At 36.4% G+C, this 26,775-nt stretch overlaps 2 protein-coding genes across 5 annotated transcripts in view; one reads left to right on the forward strand and one right to left on the reverse strand.

Annotated features, from left to right (window-relative positions):
• LOC121314515 (angiopoietin-1 receptor-like) overlaps positions 1-18,106 on the reverse strand; it is a 32,238-nt gene extending 14,132 nt beyond the window's left edge. For 3 of the 4 annotated variants that reach the window (XM_041247894.1, XM_041247885.1, XM_041247911.1), the window contains exons 1-5: positions 17,743-18,106; positions 3,624-3,926; positions 1,934-2,044; positions 980-1,132; positions 302-433 (exon numbers count right to left, since the gene is read on the reverse strand). In XM_041247894.1, the coding sequence (XP_041103828.1) occupies positions 302-433; positions 980-1,132; positions 1,934-2,044; positions 3,624-3,926; positions 17,743-17,836 (793 nt within the window). In that variant the 5' untranslated portion in view covers positions 17,837-18,106. Of the gene's footprint in view, positions 1-301; positions 434-979; positions 1,133-1,933; positions 2,045-3,623; positions 3,927-10,855; positions 10,936-17,742 lie in introns of all 4 variants that reach the window. The other variant, XM_041247903.1, reaches the window with a different exon arrangement.
• The window catches only part of LOC121314542 (leucine-rich repeat-containing protein 19-like), a 72,556-nt gene that overhangs the window by 7,109 nt on the left and 38,672 nt on the right, over positions 1-26,775 (forward strand). The gene's annotated exons all lie outside the window — the stretch shown is intronic.

A 26,775-nucleotide genomic window follows, 5' to 3' on the forward strand; every position in this document is an offset into this window, starting at 1 on the left:
TACACATGTACTGTTGCTGACTGTAAAATGCATATGTGATTAACCACATGTGAGTTACTATTGGTGACATTTTTTCTATAGTACTGTCTTTCAAATCTGACTGCTCTGCTGCTGATCTGTTGATTTGATCGTGTTTGTGTATTTTGTGTCACAACCCCGTTGTAGATGAGGCTGGTTAAACCAATCAGAATGAATTAAAGTTCCACAAATGTCAGACTTTATTTATTTGTGAAAACAGACGTGGAAAAAAAACATTATTAAAATACCTGCTAACACCACCTCACGTGATTGAGCCCTTTACCTATTTCACATGTTTGTCCCATGAAACCAGGTGGACAGATGCAATCTCCTGTCTCGTCGTGGCAGACTCCACTGTTTAGGCATATAGGGCAGTCCTGTTTACAGTCAGGGCCCCACTTTCCAGCTGCACATTCTTGTAAATGAAATACAAAAGAGACATTAGAACAAATCAGTGGCCAGGTGCAAAAAACACAAAATATGAAAACACATAAACCTCTGAAGACATTTTGTACAATGATTTTCTAAATAATCACTGATACGAGTGATCAATAATTATTTATAATGTTTTCTTTAAAATAAAAAAAAACAAAACACAGACAACAGTTATTCTGTTGTGTTCAATAACTGACTTAAAAACGTGTGGCGTTTTAAAATTCCAGCGTTGAATTCAAATCACATTTGCTAATAAAATGGTAGTGTTATGCAAGGGAGAGAGAAATGTAAAGGCAATAAGTAACGATGAGGTCCAGTGTTCCTGAATGATAACATGTATGGGCCAGTACCTGGAGTGAGTATAATGTGTGGTTCAGTGGGGTTGCCTTCCTTTTACTGTGAGTGTAAGCTTCTTTAGTGTTAGTTCTAGTTAGTTCTACCATTAAGTAGGTAAGTGCTAATCAGGGACTATGAAGCCTTCTATTTGTATTGCAGACAGCTTTATTATAAATGAGATTGCACTGACTTCTTACTATCAGCCTAGTGATAGCAGAGGTGAAAATTGTTCCTCCGATGTATCTGGCAGAGTAGAGACCCGCGTCTTGCAGCTGAACAGAAGAGAGTGAATACACCAGTATCGGGTGAACCTCATCTTTGGGCACAGAGTGAATAAAGGAGCCTGAAAAACACCAGTGAAAACTCTCAATTTAAATTTAAAATAAAAGAGGGTTTTAAGGAGTTGATGCTAAAAATACCTATGAAAAATAGGCGGTAATTAATATCCAAAGCAAGACCAATATTTAATATAGTAAATGCTATTAGTAAAAGTGTATTTGTAATGATTTTTTTCTATGAAGTAAGTACAATTACACTATGAAACTTGGTGTTGAATGGGTTCACATTAGAAAGTATTGCATTGTTTGTAAGAACATGAGAAAGAGGATGTGGTTCGGGTCCTAACAGAGTTTTTCATGTTGAATCTGTGTCTAAGTTTCAGGTGGTGACATGGTACGCTGGCTCTTCTCCTAGGCGTTTGGCGGTAATACTATACTGTCTCTCTGATATCCTTTTCATCACATCTAGTTGACAAGGCTTATTTTAAAAGACAGTAACAATAAGAAATCCATGATCGCCATTTTAATTATTTTACTAGTGTCATTAATAATGATGTGCACCATAATGGTGGATGCACTTGACGGATTTTGTCTATCGTATACTTCCCTATGTATTGTGACACAGTCAGAGGGGTGAACATGCATGCTGTTTGTGTATTTGTGAAATATTTTATAAGTTTGATTAATCTCAGAGTATTAACATCATGACACTCCACAAGTTCATAACTAGACTGACTTGTACAAAAGCAACACTTGTGACTGGATTGTATTGCAGGATAAACTCACAAGTCACAAACATTTTTTCATGAGTCAAAATAATCCACTTTAAATTCAAAAACTGATTATATGACTGAAAACCGCTTTACCATTTTTATAGATGACAGCGTCCTCTGAGACAGTCTTCACACGTGAAAAAGAAATGTTGACAATTTCACCCTTGTTTACTGTAATAGTTAATGATTCAGGACAGAAGGTAGCTGAAAAACAAAAATTAAAAAGGCAGGTCTGGAATGAGTGAAAGTATTGTTGCTGTTATCATTGGTGTAGACATTCTGACAATATTAAATCAAGAGGTCAATTTGAACGATTCAGACATCTTAATACAGCCACCCTAAAATGTATACTGCAAACCTGATCATTCAAGAACCTCAGTTTGCTCCATTTGTACTGTATATACTGTATATTTGTTAACTACATCATTTTAAATGTGATATGTTTTGTTTTTTACTCAGAATTGCGACCATCAGAATCACTTCACTTTAATATGAACTTCATAAAAATGTGTCTGGTAAAAGATGTACGATCATAAGAACATAAGAAAGTTTACAAACGAGAGGAGGCCATTCGGCCCATCTTGCTCGTTTGGTTGTTAGTAGCTTATTGATCCCAAAATCTCATCAAGCAGCTTCTTGAAGGATCCCAGGGTGTCAGCTTCAACAACATTACTGGGGAGTTGATTCCAGACCCTCACAATTCTCTGTGTAAAAAAGTGTCTCCTATTTTCTGTTCTGAATGCCCCTTTTTCTAAACTCCATTTGTGACCCCTGGTCCTTGTTTCTTTTTTCAGGCTGAAAAAGTCCCTTGGGTCGACACTGTCAATACCTTTTAGAATTTTGAATGCTTGAATTAGGTCGCCACGTAGTCTTCTTTGTTCAAGACTGAACAGATTCAATTCTTTGAGCCTGTCTGCATATGACATGCCTTTTAAGCCCGGAATAATTCTGGTCGCTCTTCTTTGCACTCTTTCTAGAGCAGCAATATCTTTTTTATAGCGAGGTGACCAGAACTGCACACAATATTCAAGATGAGGTCTTACAAGTGCATTGTACAGTTTTAACATTACTTCCCTTGATTTAAATTCAACACTTTTCACAATGTATCCGAGTATCTTGTTAGCCTTTTTTATAGCTTCCCCACATTGCCTAGATGAAGACATTTCTGAGTCAACAAAAACTCCTAGGTCTTTTTCATAGATTCCTTCTCCAATTTCAATATCTCCCATATGATATTTATAATGTACATTTTTATTTCCTGCGTGCAGTACCTTACACTTTTCTCTATTAAATGTCATTTGCCATGTGTCTGCCCAGTTCTGAATCTTGTCTAGATCATTTTGAATGACCTTTGCTGCTGCAACAGTGTTTGCCACTCCTCCTACTTTTGTGTCGTCTGCAAATTTAACAAGTTTGCTTACTATACCAGAATCTAAATCATTAATGTAGATTAGGAATAGCAGAGGACCTAATACTGATCCCTGTGGTACACCGCTGGTTACCACACTCCATTCTGGTCCTTAACTTCTAAGTAGGGTTGCAATATTTCTGACAGAAAAATAGTGACCTCATTCTTCAAAACAAGCCCAAACAACATTCGAGATTTACGATTATACTTTAAAATAAAGAAATTCGAGATAATACACTATTATATATATATATATATATATATATATATTGTGATGATATATATATATATAATATATATATATCTATATATAATGATGTGACTACGAATTGATACAAGTGTTGTATGAAAGAGAAACGAAAAATGATGTTTTACCTTCATCTAGCATCTTAACTGTATATACTTTATTTGAAGAGTCTTTACTTCTTTCACCACAATAGAAGGCACCAAAGATATCGCTGCTCCTTTCCATCCAGGTAACCTTTGATGCGCAGCGATGACTGTCATCTTGACTGGCATGCTGTGACATCTGCTGGTTAGGTAGAGCCCAATCTCTTCCAATGTTTGGAACATCAGGAATGCTCCACTCACTGTTGACACACAGCAGAGATGCTTCTGAGTTGGTAACAATTGGGTCTGGGTTTATCAATGTGAGGTCCATTAGTGCATGCGCTTTACCTGAAATCACAAAAATAAAAGTTAATCTAGTAAATATGAATGAGATACAAAATAGATTGTATTGTGTCATTGATGGTACATATTATTGTGTCATGAAGGTTGATAGAGGCCTAGGTTTTGTGGGACTTTTTGTGGTCTGAATTTAGGAAAACCTGTTGCAAAGCCACTAAACAATTCACCATGATTGACACCTTTGCATATATATATATATATATATATATATATATATATATATATATATATATATATATATATATATATATATGTTTGTTATATTAACTTTCATTGTTTTAGCTGTCTGAATAAAACAAAAATATATACACTATAAGCTTGTTTGTGTCAGCTTTGTTGATGGAATTGGGCTGCTTTCACTGGCAGGATGAGTCATGCCCTGTTCATATGAAAACCAACCCAAGCCGATCAGGGTCTGTTCCTGCTCCAAGTGGAAAACCACTAATACAGTGGTCCCAACTGTGACGACAGTGCAATGCACTTTTTTTTAAGGAAAGTTGATTCAATAGGTGGAACAAGTCTGTTAATCTTATTCTCCAAAACAATTCCAACACACTGAACAATATTAAACATGCAAATATGTAAACTGCAATTGTCATACCTCTATATCTTACATTCAGTGCACTTGATCGACTTTAACTGACTCTTGAAATTAGTTGTCAATTTTGAAAAAAAAAGTTAATATTGTTGAATGTCTTGTTTTGTAATTGACATCATTAACAAAGCAAAAATAACAGAAATCAATTGAGAGGTGTTTATGGGTTTTTAAAAAAAAAAAAAAAAAAAAAAAAAAAGGTCTGTTGGTTGATGGGCTGTCCATGCAGGTAGGTCCAGTAAGTACGCTATAGTCCTTCAAAATGACAACATTACAGCAGTGTGCAATACAACTCAAACAAGTAGGACTTTGCCCTCTGTGCTGGCGTCCAGCATGATTTTATCACAATTGGGCCTAGTATGTGTATGTTTTGCAGTGACAAGTCAATGATTTTCTGCCAGTAGAAAATAGTGCATGACTGCACTAAAAAAAGGGTAAAAAAAGGGCAATCTAGAGGTCACTGTAGTGTAGGTAGGGGTACTGCCATGACCTTTAACTTTAAACCTGTGTAACTGTACATTATTAGGGTGACAAAAACTTGACATGGGGAAATCAATATAAATGTGGCAACCAGATGCTGAATGAGTTCAATAATTTTCTGCAATAGAAAATCTATACTGTAAATCTGTACAACACATGCTGTCATTGCAGACAGCTATGTATAATGTCAACACTTCTGCTTCCCTTAAGATGATGAAACAGTCAGGCAACTTCTGTCTTTTTCTAGCAACTGTTGACTTTTCAAGCATGTTGCTCAAATCCACATTTTTTTATTGTGTTGCTTGAGCTTTTTACATGAGCAAAATTGAACCTAAAACAAGGTGTTGCAGCAGTTGCTTGGAAGAGATGCTTTAATAAATGAATGGAGCTTCATTTTATGCTACCAGGTAGTCTGTTCCATGCTGTTCTAGTGAGTGGTTTTGAAACCCTTTCTCACTGGCCGCCAAGTGATCAGTATGGGATCCCAACGCGATTTCCCAAGACGTGAGCTGAAATCTGTTCTATTTGTGCCTGCTTGTTGAGTAAATGTAGTTGAGCGTGATTAGAATCTCACCTGCTATTGTTTACAATATATGTCATTCTGTCAGTGCACACATTGTTCTGTTAAAGGGGACGTCTCATTCAAATTGATTAACTATGCACTTTGTTTCAATCTTGGCACACCCATCGCATTTCTGGTTTGTCTGAACGCACGCAATGTTTTGCCCTTCCCAGAATTCTACTGGAAAATAATGTTAACAATCTGTATCCAAAACCAGTTGTGATATTATACAACAAGATGGTTTGACCTCTTTTTCAAAGTCCCTGCAGTTGTGAGATGTGAAAACACTCTAAAAATCTAATGACCTCGGTTTGATTTATAAACTTCATCTTACAAAGCCCCAATTCCCCTTTAGCTCTTTACTTAATAAAGTTCACTTACATAAAGTTTGATATTCATGACCTGCTCTTGGTTTCTAGAAAAGCTATATATAAGGCATATTTTATAGCAGGAAGGTCACGATTTCACAAACCACCACACAATTTGGCACAAGCCAGTCTCTGCTTGAGAGAGGCACAGGACTACATGGATTAAGGGCTGCTAAGATTATAAATGTAATTCTTATTTTTGTGGAATCGGTTACTGTAACAAATTAAGTATTGCATATCATAAATAACGTATTGTTCCAATGAGGCCTACGGCTGAATGTTTTGGACATTTTATAAATATTTTCGCATGAATGCAGAGCATATACTTCCAGTGTGGCTATTCATTTTGCTAATCTCCTCCATATATTGGTGGAGGGCTCTGAGCTGTTTAAGATGATATATGGCATGCTTGAGATCAAGCAGAGCTATTTCAGCGTTGAGGTCAACAGCTCCCATGCTGCTATCGTCAGATAATTGTTTTATGATTTCTTCCATATGCTCTATAAGCACCATTATAGTGTTGGACAAATGTTACATCTTCTTAAATTGCAGCTACATGCAACACATTCCTTAAAAAAAAAAAAAAAACAGATGCTGTGCACACTGTGGAAATGTTCATATTCTGAGCTAAAAGGGACTAAATCGTTCTTTCATATTTTATATTGTTCTTTAGTTGTTTAGGCCCTTTCACACTGGCATACTCTACCCGGATCAGAACCTACCTAGGTCAGGACCCGGTGTCATATGGGTTGGCTGTGCGATTTCACACTGTTTTTAATAAATCAGGGTTGAACTGGGTGACAGACACAAGTGCACAATGCACGTATCAATGCCCCGGAAGCAGCTTGTTACGGATGCTTCCATCCAAGTTCCTCTGGATTGAACCGTCGGCCCAAATGTTTATTATAGCAATTGTTTCTTCATCCCTGCTGCAATCTGGCTCATGCTGTGTCTCACTCAACAACAATATGGCTAAACAGAATAAACAGAAATGTTCCTTGCAGAAGTGAAACCTTCACGCAGGCGTGGCTGTTTGTTATTTCGCTGGCCTATGAACGGCTGTCATGCATTTAACCTTTGTCAAAAAGTGTTGACCCACATCCTGAGGTGGGTCCCTGGGACCCGGGTCAACCCAGGTACAACCCAGTTACGTGGTTTCACACTATGCGGGATTGTGACCCGGATAGCCAGAACCCACTAACTAAAGAGTCACCATCTGCACTTCACAAATGAATGGCAATGACAACTTTATATTTCTAGTTCTCCCTACAATAGAAATTACTTAAATTGCTGTAATATCATTACTATAAAAGTATTATGTAGACATATATAACAATACGAATGACAGATAGTTTGACGGTTCAGCAGAGCTTAACCTTCACAACAGTTCAGACGTACAGTACCTATCCTTTGTACAGTAATCTTCTTTAAAAGTACACTAGTTTGGAAAATGGTTAAGTTGGCAGAATGATGACATGAATGAGATTCAGTAAACAAGGAGGTCGATGTCAGATGATCATTTCAAGATTACATACAAACTCTGGTATCTAGCAGTTCATTTGGAAGACTAAATAAAAAATGCAAAGGGCAGTTCTACTTTAGATGTAGAGCATTTCTTTGGGTTTTTTTTATAAAAAATGAACACCCTTAGAAGGTTTGAATAACTCCTACAGCTTCTCCTGAGACGGGGAGATTTCCTTTTATAAATGTCATGTTTCATTAAACAAACCTGATAAATGCTACTAAAATGTCTCATCATTAAAGACTGAATGTTTGAACAACTGAAGTTCTTTTCTAAATTGACTATGCAACAGTAAATCACAGACAAACTTTGACATTGGTTTGAAAAGTTACTCCCACAAAACAATGAAAGCTGTAAAATAAAGAATTATGAAAATGGCCCTTATCAGATCGACTATTAAACTGCAAAACACGTAATATGGATTTTGTTGTGTTTTTACAAAGGAGGGAGGAGGTTACTTTCTTTCCAAATAGATACAGTGCTTCCCCACTTTACAAGAAATGAACGCATGGGCCTCACTACAGTGGATCCCTGGTTTATGGTAGGCTTGCAGCAACCTTATTAGACCATAGTGTTGCAGATTTGATCCTTGTTACTCTGTGTTCCTGTCAACGCCTTGTGCTCCTATTGTTCATAATTCGCGTCTTTCATTGTGACCCTAAATAACTATTTGTCACTGCTCTCAACATTTTATGCAATAATAAAAAAAAAAATGTATTTCTTCTATACATATTCTGGTATCTATGTTTTCTTGGCTATTCTATTCTCTGTGTTTGAATCTGCTTTCTGAATATACAAACCTGTGTGTCTGAGTAAAGGTAAAAGGTGCAGTATATATTTTAAAACTATTTCTAAGGGGGAAGTGTAGTCAGCAGTTTAATTTAATTATAGTAACTTTAAAATATAATTTCATATCCACCCATGTTACAAACAGTATACAGTGTACATCTAGTGTACTTAGAGCCAACTGTCTCCCTCACTAAGACTGGACATGGTTGTAATTTTTCATTTAAACTGGTACCTGAAAAGTAATCTAAACATGTTTAGAGTTATCTTCTTTCAGTTTTAGTCTTTCTAAAACCCTTTAACCAATGCAGGTTGATGACAAAATTGACCTTAGACAAAAGAAAAGTAGCTTGCAGTCACATGGTTGTTTATTTTGCATTGTGGTCTAAACATGATACAGAGTCACACATCAATCTTTATGCTTGTAGTCTACTTTGAGCTAATTATAGCTGCTATGTTGGGACTATTATTGGATTCTTTAACAACAGCCTAGACAAACGTCATGAGTTAAATTGAACTGGACCTGTTCTTGAGGTGGTGCACATTTTCTATAAACACCTAATAAAAAGTATTATGGACAATGCTTTATGAACAAAAGACTCCTATAGGTTAGTGTTTGTAAACAACATGTATTGTGTAGAATTTGGGCCCCGTAGTACCAAGGGTTAGCGTTGTATTACAGGCTCACAGTTACTTTTCTACTGTACTTCAGGCATTTCCTTTCCATTTGGTTTGATGTTTTTGATACATGCTGTAGTTACTTTATCTCCAAGTGCAGCAGTGGCATAGTGCGCCAAGCAATAATTAATGAAAGCTTCTTTGGCGTTTTAATTGTGTTAGCTAAATAAATTAAATAATTGGCATGCTGCTTTATAGAAAGCTGGGTGTGGAGTACAGTATGAGCTAATTGGTATTTAGAAAGGGGTGTAGTCTGATGATGGAAGAGGGGAAGTTGTGTTAGATCTCTGCATTTAAAGGATACAGATGATAACTGGTTAAAAAAAAGTGTATAAACAAAAGTACTATATTGCTTTTGCTTTTGTTTTGTTTGTTGTTGTTTTTATTTTGTTTTTTCAATTGGCATCTGTATCCTGGACAAACCATGTATGTGATATAACCTTCATTTATGATGTAATGCTTACTTAAGTACTAAAATGAAATGTTTATCCAGTCCAGTAATTGTTTTTTTAAAATGAGAAAAAATGTGTGTTAATTAAACAAAACTACAATCAAATCAACTTAGTTCATTTTTCCCCACAGGGAAAATCTATAGCTTAACTATGTGTGCATGTCGATCAAGCTAACTTCCCTGCAGGATAGTACTGGAACTCCACACTTCTAGCTTTCTTCAACGTTCCCAGCATTATCTTCCCCAAAGACATTCAACATTAACAACTTTGAAATTTGACCATGCTTTTCCCGTGGTAATACAATGCATGTACTGTAGTTTACCATGGTTTGCCATATCTTTTAATGCTTTACTGCTAACTTCTTATTAAAATGTACTTCCTGCAGGGAAGTAGTTGATCGACTTTCCCCCTAGGGCAAGCTCTCAAAGAAATGTTTCTAAAACCACATGTTTCAAGAGACATGTTTCAAGCTACATTTATGTCAGAAACCTGAGCCGTTTACAAGAAATATATTTGAGCAACACAAGCTGTTTTATAAAATTTTGAAATTCTAGAATTTACAGAACTGTTTTAATCTGAAGTTTTTCAAATCCACATAACAAAGTGTGGCTTAAACCCATTTGTTGGGTTTCTCTATTGAAATCAAGCACTGTAAGATGAAAAGCTGCATGACAGTTTAAAGAGTTTAAAATGTGTCCCCCGGCCTATGTTTCTTGCTCTACACAATGATCCGCCAGTGGCTGGATTCTTTTTCCACATTACTTTTGGCTTCAGGATTGGAAGACATATTGGATGCTCATAAGTGAGCCATTCTGCTACACTGCTTAGGCATAGAAAGGCAGCAAGTTTTTGCCACCCTGGGATCTGCAGACAGATAAATCGAGGCAGCAGTAAATGTACTCGCAGCACAGTTTAGAGCTAGACACAGTGATTTATTAAATATTTCTGCAATGCATACAACAGGAGGTGAGTGCCTGAAACAGTTTAGAAAATAATTATAAATTTGAGACTAACTAAATGATTTGTGATCAATTAATTGAAAAGACATGCACTCCTCAAATATGTAAGTGTTTGCTGCTCTAACCAGCTTTCCTTAGATAGCTAGGGCACTTGACTTGCCTGTTGGATTGAAGCAGCAGTGGAAGAAGGCTAAACACTTGTTCAGGCAAACCTGATTCCGCCCAAAGTACATTGCTTTCAGTTTACTATAGCCTCTCTAATTACACATTTTGGGAGATGCAGGAATTGTGGGTCTACACAGCATGGAGGGGGCTTCTGATTGCCCATACAAAGGCGAGCAAAGTTGCAATTGTGGCTTATATAATCATTTTGTAAGGTGGTGCAGATCGGTGCCTCTTTATACTACTAAAGCGTCACACACCAATAATGCATCAATATAGTTAATGGCCTATTGAAGAATGTCAAGGTTTCAAGGACCTTAGGTCAGTAAATAAGGCCATCATTCATGACTTACCCCCTACCCACAAAGGAAGAATTGACAGCGAGTTCCATGGGTCTTTGGTCTTCAGGAAACTTGACCTCAAGCAGGGTAACCTACATATCCCATCAACGAAGAAAACCAAAATCAAACAGCTTTTGTGACACCCAAGGGAGAATTTTGTTTTAAAGCGTTTTTGTTTTCAGAAGATAATGTGCACTGTATTAGTTGGCATCCCAGGCCTAGCTATATATGGCACCTCTCTGCGTGATCACTATGCTAAACTTGTACAAGTACTACAGCGTCTTTACAAGTACAACCATACCCTGAAAGAAGATAAGTGCCAGTTCCAGGCACAGGATATTTATTTCATAGGGTATCAGCTATCCAGTCAGGGTGTCAAACCCTTACATTCTGACAGTGAAGCCATCCTACATCTCCCTGATACGCAAAATAGGTTGCAGTTGTCCTCCTACGTGGGACTGACAAATTATTATCTTTGCTTCGTACCCGCCTATGACACAAGTACCGCTCCATTGCAAGCTTTGCTTAAGAAAGACGCTCCACGGGATTGGACATCTGGCCCTCAGGACCATGGCAGAACATTCAGCTTGACATAGAGTAGCGGGTGAAATATACAGTGCTCCTCACCACCAAAGGTTCTTCCCACAGCGCTCGTTACAACTTCAGTGGTGGCAAAGACACCGAGTTCTCTTTTGACTCAATGGGGGCTGCCAGAAGCTACAGTTACCAACAATGGGTCTCTGTGTCCCATGCTTTCAAGAACTACTTTGTAAACAAAGGCATTAACCACACTACTACAGCCTGCTACTATCCGGAGGCCAATGGAGGAGTAAAAAGGTTCAATCAGAATCAAAATTTTGGTTAAAAGGTTCACTCAAAAACGGTCTTTGAGCTCACTTCCTGGGGGGGACGGGGGGGGGGTTCATTAGTGCACTAAGGCTCTTTTGTTTTGTTTTTGACTCTTCAGCATTATCGAGCCACACCACATGTTAGGACCCATGTCCCAGTGGATCAAAATAAATTGTCCTCAAGCAGGAGACAAGCTGCAGCCTCAGGTCTTCTGTCTCATACACATTTTAAAGTAAGTTGGACCGGTTACCTATGTACTTCAACCTTGTTCTAAATGGCACAGAAGTAGGTTCATTAGAGCTTCATCCCACCACATGCTCAATACATGTTTGCTGGGGATGATGAAATTACCAGTGAGTCCACTACTGAGGCAGAGTTGTCCACTCAGCTTCCAGGCATAGGTGCACCACAGAGGCCTCTGAGGATCCGTACACTACCTTGTCATTTCAATGACTTTATTACAGACTGTCACACTTGAGTCTTTGTGGTTGTATTGTTTTGCTTTAGCTAGTTGTACCTGCATTTTGTGACTTTACGCCAGTTTTACGTGGGTGTTAGATGACCGAGTTTGCTGTAGTGTTCTATTGAATAGTGATTTCAATTAAAAAAAAAAAAAACATTTGCTCTAGCAAAGTGTGCAGCATCCTACTTTACAGCTATATTTCAGTATATTGTGTAATCAAGCAGGTAAAAGTTTTTCTCTTTTTATGTCTTTGTTTTTCACATGTACTGCTCAAAAGTGTATTTTCTCTCCAACTGATGAAGTTTCTGAAATGTCTCTTGGTTGAAATTCAGATGAAAAGGAAATTAAAAACAAGCATGTTTCAGAGAAATGAAAGAGGCTGGAGAAGAGCAGTACATTTTCCTTTTTGAAAACATGTTAATCTAGGTCCACAGTAATTGGAACAAGTTCAATTAATAGCAATCAAATTAGTAAATAAAGTTGAATTTTATAAAGAAAATTCATTGATGATAATAATTAATGACACATTATTTATATCGATCTATAAATTAAGTATGTGCTATTAATTGGAGATTTATAAATGCATGTTTACTTTGTATAAAATAAAGGACTGGTATAAATGTAGCTTATCCCTTGTTTCACTTTTGTAAACTCATCTTGAAAATATCTGTCAGTGGAAAAGCATTCGAATAGTGATAATAATCTCTCTTTGGTGGATCAGCTGTCAAGTCAAAACAAAAACAAAATTAATTGATTACTTAATTACGGGAAAATTGCTCCAGTTCTGATAATTTTGTTGGGGATTGTCGATGGACTGCAATCTTCAAGTCTCGCCATAAATTTTCGATTTAAGTCAGGACTTTGACTGGGCCACTCAAGAACATTAATTATCTTCTTGTTCAACCACTCCAGTGTGGCTTTGGCTTTGTGCTTTTGGGTCATTGTCCTGCTGAAATATAAATTCCCCAGTTTCAGAGTCTTGGCTGACTCAAACGGGTTTTCTTTAAGGATGTTGTTGACTGGGTAATGTGCAGTGTTGGGCTTGTGCCAGACATAACGCTTGGAATATAGACTGAAAAGTTAAATGTTTGTCTCGTCTGACCAAAAAATCTTTTTCCACATGTCTGCAGTATCATCTACTTGCTATTTTCGTAAACTCCATACATGCTTTAAGATGAGGCTTTTTGAATGACTTCTTTCTTGCCACCCGTCCATGCAGGCCAGCTTTGTGTAGGGACCGGCTTATTGATGTGTGAACACTGACTCCCATCTCAAACGCAGAACTTTGCAGACCTCTCAAGGTCATTATTGGCTTCAGAGTGACATCCTGAATCAGTTTCCTGCTTGCCCAGTTGCTCAGTTTGGGAGGGTGACCTGATCTGGGTAGTTCCTGGGTGGTATGATGCATCTTCCACTTCTTAATGATGGACTTCACTGTGCTGAGAGGGATAATCAGTGTCTTTGAAATTTGCTTGTACCCTTCTCCTGCTCTGTGCCTCTCTACCACTTTATCCCTGACTTGGTCTTCATGGTTGCTTTGTTGGATCACTATGTGAGTCGCAGCTTGAACATCTTTATATACCTGAGGGAAATTATCTACAAGTTAAACCACTTTGAGTACACACAGGCTGAAACCATTTCACTAATTCTGTGACTTTTCAAACAAATCATTTGCACCTGAGCTGATTTAGGACTGCAGTAGCAAAGGGGTTGAATACTTATGCATCTGAGGTTATTCTGTTTTTCTCTGTAAATCTTACTTATTTGTATTCTGTATGCATTTTTTAGCTTTATCAATGTGAAGTAGTTTGTGTAGAATGTGAAAACTTTGCAGGGGGGTGAATATTTCTGCAAACCACTGTATATACACTACCGGTCAAAAGTTTTAGAACACCCCCATTTTTCCAGTTTTTATTGAAATTTAAGCAGTTCAAGTCCAGTGAATAACCTGAAATGGTACAAAGGTAAGCAGTAAACTGCCAGATGTTACAAAAAAAAGTTTAGATTACCAAAAACTGAAAAAATATGTACATTTCAGAGTTATACAAAAAGGCCTTTTTCAGGGAACAAGTAATGGGTTAACAACTTACAGCTGTTCTGCAGCAATGGAAGTAAATTAAGCCTTGAAAGTTGATGCTAGCAATTCGTACAAGTGTTTCAACTTTTGTTGATTACTTACAAACCCTCTGTCTGTATAAAAGCGGTGTTGGAACAGACTGTGTTACTACACCCTTGTAAGTATTATTTGGACAGTATTGTACTGCAGGAAGTAGTATATTGCTATCATAATGGCAAGAAAAAGGCAAATAACAAAGGAAGACAGACAGACCATTATAACCCATAAAGTGTTGGTCTTTCCTTTAGAGAAATTGTAAAGAAAACTGGCAGACCCAAAGCCACAACAGAATCAGAAGACAAGTTCTGAGAGTCAACAGCTTGCGTGATAGGCGGCTCACAGGACAACAGCTTCAAGCACAGCTTAACACTGGTCGAAGTAAGCAAGTCTCAGTTTCAACTGTGAAGAGAAGACTTCGAGCTGCAGGTTTGACAGGTCGAGTGGCAGTAAGAAAGCCATTGCTAAGATGGCAAAATAAGAAAAAGAGGCTTGCCTGGGCCATGAAGCACCGCCAGTGGACTACTGAAGACTGGAAGAAGGTCTTATGGACCGATTAATCAAAATTTGAAATCTTCGGTTCATCACGCAAGGTTATTGTACTCCGTCAAGTAGGCGAAAGGATGGTTTCTCGGTGTGTGACACCAACTGTCAAACATGGAGGAGGAAGCGTGATGGTCTGGGGCTCTTTTGCTGGATCCAGAGTCAGCGACTTGCATAGAGTGAGTGGCACCACTAACCAAAACGGCTACCACAGCATTTTGCAGCGCCATGCAATACCCTCTGGTATACGCCTAGTTGGTCAGGGGTTCATCCTACAGCAAGATAATGACCCAAGACATACCTCCAGGCTATGTCAGAACTACCTTAGAAGAAAAGAACAAGACGGTGGGGTTCAAATCATGAAATGGCCAGCACAGTCTCCAGACTTAAACCCCATTGAGCTGGTTTGGCATGAACTGGACAGAAGGGTGAAAGTAAAGCAACCTACAAGTGCAACACATTTGTGGGAACTTCTGCAACAGTGTTGGGAAGAACGTTCCAAACAATATTTGATTTCTATTGTAGAAAGAATGCCACGAGTGTGTTCGGGTGTTATATCTGTAAAAGGTGGCTACTTTGACGAGTCAAAAATTTAGATTAAATTTTGTTAAACAAAACGATTCCATGATTTCTTTTATATTTTCAGTTGTTTATTTGTTCTACGCTTTAATTTCAGAATACATTGAGACATTAAACTTTTGACCAGTAGTGTATGTTAGGACCCCAAACCGAAATACACCCCCATCTAGATTGGGTCGACCAGATCGCGTAGGAGTCTATTTCCATTTTTAAAACCTTGAAATCTTTTCGTGTTCGGGGTGGGGTTGTCTTGCGAATGACCCAGTCACGATGCAGAACATTCACTTAACCCGAACCTGATCTGCAGAAGAACATTCGAAAACCCAAGCAATGAGCAGCAATGTCACAGTGCACGTCGGTCTTCCAATCAAAGCACGTTACCACATTAATAAAATAATCATTTGCAAGACAACCTCACCCAAAACACAAAAAGATTTCTGGGTTCTGAAAACTTAAATCAAACCCAACCCGATGTGGTCTGCCTGATCTGGCATTTGGGATTGGGGTCCTAACATATATACTATAATATATATATATAGTCATAAAGCAGCCCCTACTCTTTGGTTGGTAAGGAAGCAGCTGTCACAAAACTCTGGCCTCCCCTTTTAAGAATGAGAGCCAGAGACAGAGGTTGAGTTTAAAACTGTTTTGAATACGTTTATTGTTCAGTCAATAAACAAGACAAAATAAAACAAACCTAACCTAACTCTTTCTTGGTTGATATCTGTACTTGACCAAACCAGGCTTGGACCTACACATGATTAACTAACAAGGACTGGCTAATCCCATTTTCCCTGATTAACTCAAGCTTTCTGTTAAATTTCAAAACATTTCCCTACCACACTCCATAGGCAACCTCTCACTTCTAACCCTCTTCCACTTCTCATCACAAGCTGCAGCGTTTTAAACCCAACATGATCAGGAAATGATGCCTCTATTTGTATACTATTATCAATTAACTTATTTGTAATTATGAAGGATTAGTAAAGAAATTAAGAAATAATTCCAAGAATCACTAGTAATTTAAACTATTGCTTCAATAATTACTTATATTTAGACTTAGAATAAAAGACAGAATGAACAGTCTTATCCTGTTTAAGCAATAAACTGCAGACCTAATTAAAAGGTATTATTATCTGCTAGTTCTTATCAACAACTATCAACATAATGGCTAAGGATCATGGTCTGAGTCAGAAAAGCTGGTGCCTGAGTAAATGAGAAAGCTGCTGTGTTTTGTCATAGCAGAGAAGGGCATTTGAGATATATATATATATATATATATATATATATATATATATATATATATATATATATATATATATATATATATATATATATATATATATGGTTTATTTTGCCAGTTGTTTTAAATGAAGCAGTAAGTAAAGCAGTAACAGACTTCCTGGAAGTCAAGGCAAGCAAACTGGTAACTTTCTTTCACCTAGTATAGTACCTGGTGCGTCCTTTAAATGAAAAATTTAAGAAAACAAGAGGTAGTAACATAAATGCAGACCAGTTGAGCCAAACTATAATACAGTGGTGACATTACATTGCCATCATTAGAAGAAAACAAATTGACAGTATAACACTTCATATCTGTCTGGATATCTTTGCATATATCCAGTTATTATGAAACTTGGTATTAACTCTATCTAGCATACATTATTGAGATCATCAGATTCTGGAGCTATATGAAGGTATCTATCTGTCTGTTCATCCATCTGTCTGTATGTCACACTTATATGGTGACAAGACTAATGTAGTGCAGCTGAATCAAAGCTAGTCGAAAAACTAGTGGATTGCATCCTTGTGACATTTTTGCGTTATCACACTGCAACTGTCTCACGACAGTATATAGCTGGTTTTGTCTTCCAGTATATATCTGGAGAATCGATTACCAAATTGTGATAATTCTTGTTCTATACCATTCTTGTAGGACAGATTGCTCAATAAAATCCTATTTTTGAAGAGGAGACCATTATCTATTCAGGGATACCAAGATAGTTACTAAGCCAGGAGTCTTAGTTGGGTAAAACTTGCAAATTTGTAGCTTGTCCAGTCCAAGCCAATACCTTGATAATTATTAAATTACCACAGGGTTTAAGAGTCCTGTTCATTCTTGTTAAAACATGCTTTACCTATATTTATTAAATAATTCAATTGCTAAGATGTGAAACAGTAGAAAATATAACATTTTTGAAAACAATTTATTTAGTATAACAAATATGTCCCCCAACGTATTATTTTTCTTGATGGTCCAAAAACTACCTGATTGTATGTTTGTATCACCCTACTCAAAAACATCTCACTCCAAATGTAAAATTGGCATGAAAATAAAAAGGAGCCACTTACCTGAAACTAACATGCAACAGTGGACAAATAACAATGCCAAATAATGCATTTTCCTAGGACTCGTCCATCTAGCTTGCTGATCATTACAATCCATTGCACATTACTTTGTCTCCAAAAGTTTTTTCAGTGGTTTGTCAGGACTTGGAGAGCCTGTCTGAAAAGCCTAAAGGGGCAGCAGCATATCCTCCCAAGTCTGAAGTGGATTAGAGCAGAGCCTCCAGAGCTGTTCAGGCATGGGGAGTCAAGAGTTCCTTTTTCCTGTTTCCTCTGTACACTAGGATGGGAAAGGCAGGGTCTGAACAATTGCTTTATTTTAATTACATTCATAGGACCTGAATGCCAGCTAAAACCACCACATACAATACATGCCTCACTGTAAAGCTGTGTCTATTCCAGACAACCTGTGGGACCAGGTTCCCGCTGGACAGAAGTTTGTTACTAATATTAATCACTATTTTTCCTGAAAATGTCTGTAACGTAAATGTGCAAATATATGCATGTTATTGAGTAGTAGTGCAAAGGTTGTGTCCGCAGCATTTCAGAAATGAAATATGCTGTACCGGTCATGAGGCCATTGGAAAAGTTATTTAACTGCCTATATTGTGAATTTAAATGCATTTGTATCATTCAAAACAAAGTATTAGCAAACATTCAATTTAGGCCTGAAATCGCAAAATTAAGTGATGTTCCGTACTCACAAACTATTTTGGAGGTACTGAGTGATTTATTGTTCATAATTTGTTGTTCATAACTGGCATGGAATGTATTATTTTTTCTGCTTTGTATCAGGTATTTGTTGGAAATCTGGTATAAATAAATAAATAAATAAAATAAAAAATTGGGATTACAACCATCTGCCTTGTGATTATTAACTGAAAATTATGCCTAAGCCTCCACTTAAGATGAACTGTGAATTGACAAGAGCTTAAATACTAGCGCTTCACAAAAAAAACTGCAGTGAAAGGAATATTGCAAAATAACTCTAGGAACAGATATTGTAGTGTTATGGGGAACTTAATAATTCCCAATATGGAAAAAAAAAAATCTATGTTTCATATAAGATTTTGAATGACTATTATAAAACATGTGTTTCATATAAGGCTTATATTGGCCTTATGTGTGTATTTCCAAGGATATGTAAGGATTCATATAGTAAACGTCTACATATAAGATACTGCCCATTTAACTGAATTTAAATATTTAAAAATGCCTTTGTTTATCTGTAAAATTAGAATACATAAACAGTTAATATATTATTTGTATATTTACATACTTATCTCTATATTTCATTACCTCTCCTTTTCATTAAAAGCAGTCCCATTTTATTTTTATTTGTTAATGCTGAATCATTTACAAAATATCGCAAAGCAGAAATGCCTAGAAAGTAGGATTTAAATCAATTGCTTTAGATTAAAGCATGTTTGTAATAAAAATTATAAGAGAAATTTGGTAATCAAATAATATCTGCGAAAAAAAAACAAACTATAAATTATATGAGGGACAAAAGTGAAACTGTATCACTGTCTACAGAGGATTTAGCCAACAATTCACACACAGCAACATCATTTGCGCACTCCTCTTGTGAATCTATTCCCTGTAGATATTTTGCTGAAAAGTAACTTAAGAGAGATGAGCAAAGACTTTATGGAGCGCAGACCTGCATTAGATGCAACACAGATTGATGCCATCTACAGTAATATTTTGTTAATGAATCTTTTTTTTTAATATTGATAAAGTACATTTTAGTCTGCTAGTTAGCATACATTCTTCCTCTCTTTTAATATGGGTTGCAATATTGTATTAGTGGTATAGACATTTATTGACAATAATATTTCGGAAAAATGTTTATGTAACATTTGGTGTATTTTTTGTTATGTTTTAATTGTGATATGTTTCCATTTTAAGGAACAACGTTGCAGAACTGGCCTAATACCCTACAGGCTGCTATTGGCTCAGCAGTCAATGGTGAGTTGACTGAACTGCAATAAAAGTAAAGAAACTATAGCATACATAGACTCAACAAAGTGAGGGAGATGTGAGCACAGATTGGATATGTGATAGTGTAGCCTTGATTTAATAGGAATACAAATACTCAAATGTTTTAAGTTCTTACAGTTCTAATTACACTTTACAGTTCCAATTTGTGTTTTGCATTTAAGTAGGCAGTCAAGAGTTTGTGTGTTCATAATGAAGTAAATTATACATAATTTATATCTGTTTTTGCAACAAAACAAAAAAAAAAGTATGCGTTTACAAATATATGGTAAAATGTACATCATTGTGTAACTTGGCTATTTTGTATAAGCTTTTCCAACATGATTCTGCAACATGTTTTTGTCAAGTTAGGCTGCTTGTTCTTCTTCTTGGAGATTTTTTTTCTTCATTTTTTTAAACCAGTATTGGAAGAGAATTTTGTAATATGCAGCATCATCTCTGAGCTTATATTTATAGTTATGGCCAAAAGTGTGCATACCCTTGGCAATCATGAGAATATTTTAATAATTGTTGCAAATTTGATAAAATTACTTAAAATGCAATTTCCAGTACAATATTGCCTTCTATCCCTTTTTAATAGTCAGTACTGAAACAATTTTATGTAATATAATTATACATTATACATATAGTACTGTTGCAAAAAAGTATCTGTGCTATTTAATTATACATTGATACTTTTATAGGCAGCCATAATTTTAATATTGAGATTAGTATACATGCTTAAATGTCATGTTTCATATGTGTAAAATATAACAATCATATATTAACAATTAAATATTTATATACACTAATGTTTTTAGTATGTTTTGCATATATAACGTGTACGTAACATACACATTTTTACATCATATATTTTCTGTATCTGTAATTCTTATATAGCTTCATATAAGAATTATATAAATTGACATATATGAAAGTGGCCATAATTGTAGTATGATGCTGTGGCAAAGTGGTTTGCAGTGCTCAGGTATAGAGGTAATGTGAATGTAACAAAACAGAAGACAGACAACAAAGTTCACAATCCAAATAGAAAGGTTTATTTTTATAATCCTGTTCTGGCGACGACCAAGAATAATCCCAGGCAATATACAACAATGTGTATTACACTGTTTCAAAACAACGGGTTACAGTCCCAAAAGAATACACACATTATAACACACACAAAGACACACACGATCACAAGTGAGTGTGTGCTAAAGTGCAAGTGGTGAAATACAATTTATTCATGTACAGTTGTGAGGTGTTGTCCAGGTCTGATGCTGGCCTTAGCGACAGCTTCAGATCATGTTAGCCGTCTAGCAAGAACAAACTAGTATAATTAAACACGACAAAAACAAACAAAACACTCACAGTACATTTATAGTTTTTCCTTTAGCGGTTCACCCTTAACCGTAACAAAGGAACATCAGTCATGCTCCCTTGGTTAGTAAGTGCAACCGTTTCTCCTCCAATCCGTTGCCGCATCGCTTCCCTTCTGGAGCGATGACTTGGTATGCTGTAGCTCTGCCCCGTTTCTAGATGGCTGACTTCCACCTTTCCCTTGGAATTAATTGTCAACCATCCAGTCCGGGGCACATTGTTCCCTTTGCACAGCGCCCTCACAGGTCGGAAAGGAGATTTATAACCAAGATTAACTCTTTCTCTGTCACAGATGCATATAAACATTATATATTGATACATATATAAAACTACTACATGAAACATTTTTTTTTTCTATATGGGATTTAACCTCCCAGTTTTGTAGGAATAAGCTTACTTTTTTATTTGTGGAAGTGTAACTTGCTTATTTACAGTTATGCTTGCGGGCAGCTTTATAATTATTTATGTAAGATCATAGGGTACTAAGAAATATGCTTTTTAGAAATATGCTGTCAAAGGAATGTAATGATAAGAGTAAGACACATGTTGTATGAACATTGTGGTAAAGACAATACCAAGAAAAAACAGTTGCACTGCCATATTTGAAAATAGCCAGTCCTAAGGCTGACTGCACCTATATATATATATGTGTGTATATATATATGTGTATATATATATATATATATATATATATATATATATATATATATATATATATATATATATATATATATATATATATAAGAAGGAGGCAGAAATTAACTCACGGAACTCCTGACTCCTATCTTCTGTACTAGACTATTAACTACAGACTGATCAAGTTTATATGTTGTTGCAATTTTGTATACCCTGCCCACTATGTTTATACTGATTGTTTATTGTATAATCTGGGGGTCTATATTTGGTTTATTGCTGTATTTACTATATGTTACCATATTTTTACTTGTACCTGCTTTATCATCTTGAGTCAGAAATATAATTAAATGGAACTGGGTTCTGCTCTGGTGACTGACATAGCCATTTAAGTATATGCTACTTTTTCTGTTCAAAGTCTTGGATTATGTCCTGCTGTAATGTAACCCTTCTACCAATGTGTTTCCTGACAATGCTGTCAGTTTATTTAGCTAAGATTATCTGATAAAGATTGTACTCTATTGTTTATTTTTATGGCCATACTCATGAGCGAAATACATAGAGTATTCTATTATAACAAATGCACTGTGTGGCTAGGAAACTAAGTTCAAACCTAAATAAACAACTGAACTTGGGCAATTACTTTCTATATCAAGCTCTGCATCTGCTTTCAAGGCAGTGTAATTTAGACCAGTGCTTCCAGTCATTCTGCTTTTGGATTTATATTCCAAAATGAGAACTAGTAAATACAGTACCTCAAGTCCGTAGAGTTGAATACAAAAACAGCTGTTGGAATGTAAGTTACTTGTTTCAGTGTCACATAGGCCTTTGCCTTCACTTTTGTAAACGACATTCCCGTTATGTAGGATGAAAAGTATTTTCATTACTAGTGCAGATGAAACCAACTTGAAATCACAAATAAACTGTCAGAAAATGCTTAATGTAATCACTGGCTAATGAAAAAAAACAAACATTTCTAGTTCTTACACTATATACTATGTCGAGTGTTGACAGACATTAAAAAAAAAAAAAAAAAAAAAAAAAAAAAAAAAACATCTTAGCCATGGACAAACAAAATATAAGTTATATACAATTAGGTGCGTGTGTGTGTCACACTTATTCACTGCCACTGACATGTATGCCCGTGTATGGACAAGTTGCCGACCTCTGCTCAATACTCTTGATGAAACCGACACACTACACCATACACTGTATTTATTTTGGTGCTTCATTTAACATCCAAAAGTTCTATACTACACACTTTAAGATCTTTCATCAAGTGTGGCCTGCCCTAGCTGAACAATTTGAAAAATACAATGATATATCAATTAAGGAAACAGAAGCAAAACCCTTGCCATACCACACCATAACCACAATGAAAACAGTGGCTTTGGAATAAATACTGCACACTGACATAGCAAATGATAATCATTTCTGATACTACTGTACACAACCATTGCATTCTATAATGTACTACATGACCATTCAATTTGTTTAGGGCAACTTGTCTTGCCTAAAAACATTCCAAGAGTCTCAATTGCGTTCTACGAAGAAGCAGTAATACTGGTAAAACCACAGTAGAAAGTGTAAAGCCATTTTAGAGAGGTATAATCACTCCATCTTTCAATGCAGCATATGGCAGTGGTGTGGGGGTCTGCCCAGTGATGTAATTGCTCTTGATAGAGAAGTAGAGACGTACTCCAGTGGTAGGAGTGTCAGCTTTTTCACTCCTCCAGTGAAATTAAAGGTTAGTCTCATATTGTGAATCCTAAGGATCTGTCACAGCACACGTGCTGGTGGCACACTGCCAATATGTACAGTATGCAGTGGAGAAGTGGAAATGTGCCATGTAATAGCTGCCTTGGGATTTATCACTGGTAAGTGATGCAATCCAGGACAAAGAAACAATATAATTATTGACTTTCCATATGAAAAAACCCTAAAACTTCAATTATCTAGCTTGAACATATTTCATTGTAAAAAGAAAAAAGCTGATTGTATTTTTTATGATGTTTACAGTCAGGACCTATAGTATTGGCTGTTGCTAGTGGACCAGGTACATCCAAATGACAAGGATCTATAAGATGCTTATTTTGATGACAAGACATGTCCAAATATGTATTATTTACCATGGAAATTGTTTCACCTTTAATTGTATTGCCACATTCTTATTTTTTCTATGTGTATCAAACTGTGTCAAAAGACATGTTCATACTATTAAGACCCAGATAGATCCATTTGATCCATTGCCAAATATCTTCCATATTATTTATCACGTTCTTCAAAGTCACTTTACTTCACAAATGATGTAATAAGTTTCACAAACTTCACTGTCCCCCAGATGAGATCCTTTATAAAATGGGAGCTGTGCTTGCTGACTTCCTGTACTGAACCACCTTAAAAGACGTTCCTATCAGAACAGTGATCAGACATGCTAAAACTCAGCAGGGCAGAAACAGCAACAGTGAATAATGCAGGAAACACATTGTACTTGAAATGATTGTATTCCTCTCTGAAAATATGCCTTTACCTTGCACTGCCTTTATAGTACCTTGCTTTAAAACAGACCACACTTGGTAAAATGTGCAAAGGCCTGATCGGGTTTAGATTTTTATTCCAAAGTCTTTGCACTTTGGGATATTAAATAGCTAAGCAAAAAGTGTTGTCATAATGTAATCCATTGCATAAAGTTATACTGTATTTGGGTACCACAGACTAAAACCCATTTTACTTGTGCACCTCATCCTCATCATCAGAATATGAAGAATCTTCCTGGGGAATTTAGCCAAGGCATCAGAGTCATTAGCAATTATTTCTTCAAGTGTTGTAGGGTACTTAATTCAATCAGTGTTCAGAGGCTGGTGGTTCTGTGTTCCATTCACAGGATGTCAAACCCAATAACACAGAACCCCCTACAGCTTGCTCGTCTGCTAGTTTATGGTGCATGAACAGGTTAACCCCAGTCGGGATTCAAACCTGTGACCTGGTGACCCAACAGCATGTGTTCCACTGGCTGATCCACCAGCTCACTTTTAGAATGAAATTACAACCAGAGGTTCACCAAGATACATTTTAACCTGTTCAGCTCCGCTACTGAGAGCTCATACTCGTGGCCTGTGCAATGAGGACACTAAGGCCGTGTCCTTGTCGTTTTTCTGCATCATCAATGCTGATGCTCATGTAAAAATTCTACAAAAGACTCCTTAATTTTCACTTCTGGTTTGCTGTGTAACATAGATGTGGAGGTTGAATAGTAGATACCAAGCAGTCTTATGAATAATGGCAGCTATAGCTTGAAACCTCAGTGTGACCTCGGTAGAATGCCAGCTCTGGTTATGACTCTGGTCATACAACCTCAACATTTTCTAACTAAAGGTTCTTACATTTTACATTAACAATAAACTCAACTCATTATAACCCCTATTTTTGAAGAACTTGAACTGCAAGCTAAAGTAAATTCTAAATATGTGTGTATTATATAGAGATACACACAGGTAACTGGGTACCTGTCAGGCAGCATAATGAACTAATAGTGGTGACTCTCTATTCTATTAATGAAGACGGTTTGAATACATAGTGTAGTATTCATGAAAAATTGGGATGGTGATAAATGCTTACAACTACAATGGACTACAACTTATTTGGTTGCTGGAAGCCAAAGTATAAAACAGTATCTTTATTGTTTAAATGTAGTGAAACATATTTAAAAGGAAACGATATTGGGCACAGGTTGGTCAGTGGAAAGTATTTATATCACAGTTGCTAGGAAAAAAAAAATAATAGGAAGAGACTGATTCCTAAATGAGCAAGCGGAAGCTAATATTATTTTTATATACAGTACTAGGAAAGTTCTAACAGAGTTCAAATGTTGCTATTTCTAATGTCATGTAAAGTAACACTTGTCTTAAACACTTAAAGGTTGTTTGGGGGTTATAAAGGCTGGCATCATATGAAATATCTTCATTGGACAACTGAAGTCACCCATAGTGAGTAGGTAATACTGGGTTTTCTGTAGGATGTATGGTGACTGATAGTATAATTTCTCTTTATCATTATGGTGAAAGAAATCTTGTATTTGAGAAATGCTTGTATTGTTGTTTTTTTTGGGTCTCACAACATTGTTACATTCAGTCCAGTAACATTGGTCAATATGGTCTCAACTAGTAAAAAAAAAATAATAATAATAATAACTGGAGTGTTAAAAATGTTTGTGAAGAGAACAGAAAAAATCAGTTGGACAAAAAAAATCAGGCCTCACAGTATTTTGGACTGCTGTTTTGCTTTTTTCCTGATTACATTTTTTTTTTTTTTTTTATTGTTCACTACCAGTTCAAAACATGAAATGGCACAGCAGCAACTTTTAAGTGCCTTGATTCACAAACATGCAGTGCCATGAAGTGTAACTTCAGCATATCATATCTTCTTTAATATGTTTCTGTGACAGAGAACGAATGATGCTTGGTGTTAGATCTCCCTCCTGAACGGAGAGGGTACTTGATAAATGGAGCAGAGTACCCTGGACTAAAAGGTATGACACTTTATTCCCATGGGTAGGTGGAAGTCAGCCTGCTAGAAAAGGGACTGAGTTATGGTACCCAAACGAGAAATGGTGTGACATCTGCAGATTAGAGGAGGGGATGCTCTCGTTAACGAAGGGGCATAGCAAAGTAATCTGTTCCTTGGTAAATGGTTAGTTTTAAACCTACAAGGAGTCTGTGTTGCCGTATTGTGAAACTGTGAATTTGTCTTGTGTTTGTTAGTGTTTCTTAACTGTTGTCTGTTTCTTAATCGACTACCAGTAGCACAATCCGGACCTGTGTAACATAGATGTTCAATAAACACCCTTGCACCAGTTCATAATTATCTATGTGATTCTTACCTGCATTGCACTGCACTCACCTGTACCCACTCACCACTTTGCCACAGATTCTTATCTACATTTTGTGTTTGGCAGTAATCTTGGGAATGAAAGGAATGCAGATGTCATGTCTCTAGTTTGTCAAAAGCCCAATAAGCTTTTTATTCGAAAGCCCCATATGTTGCCAT

Source organism: Polyodon spathula, chromosome 1 (assembly GCF_017654505.1).
Source record: "Polyodon spathula isolate WHYD16114869_AA chromosome 1, ASM1765450v1, whole genome shotgun sequence".
NCBI classification, from domain to species: Eukaryota; Metazoa; Chordata; class Actinopteri; order Acipenseriformes; family Polyodontidae; genus Polyodon; species Polyodon spathula.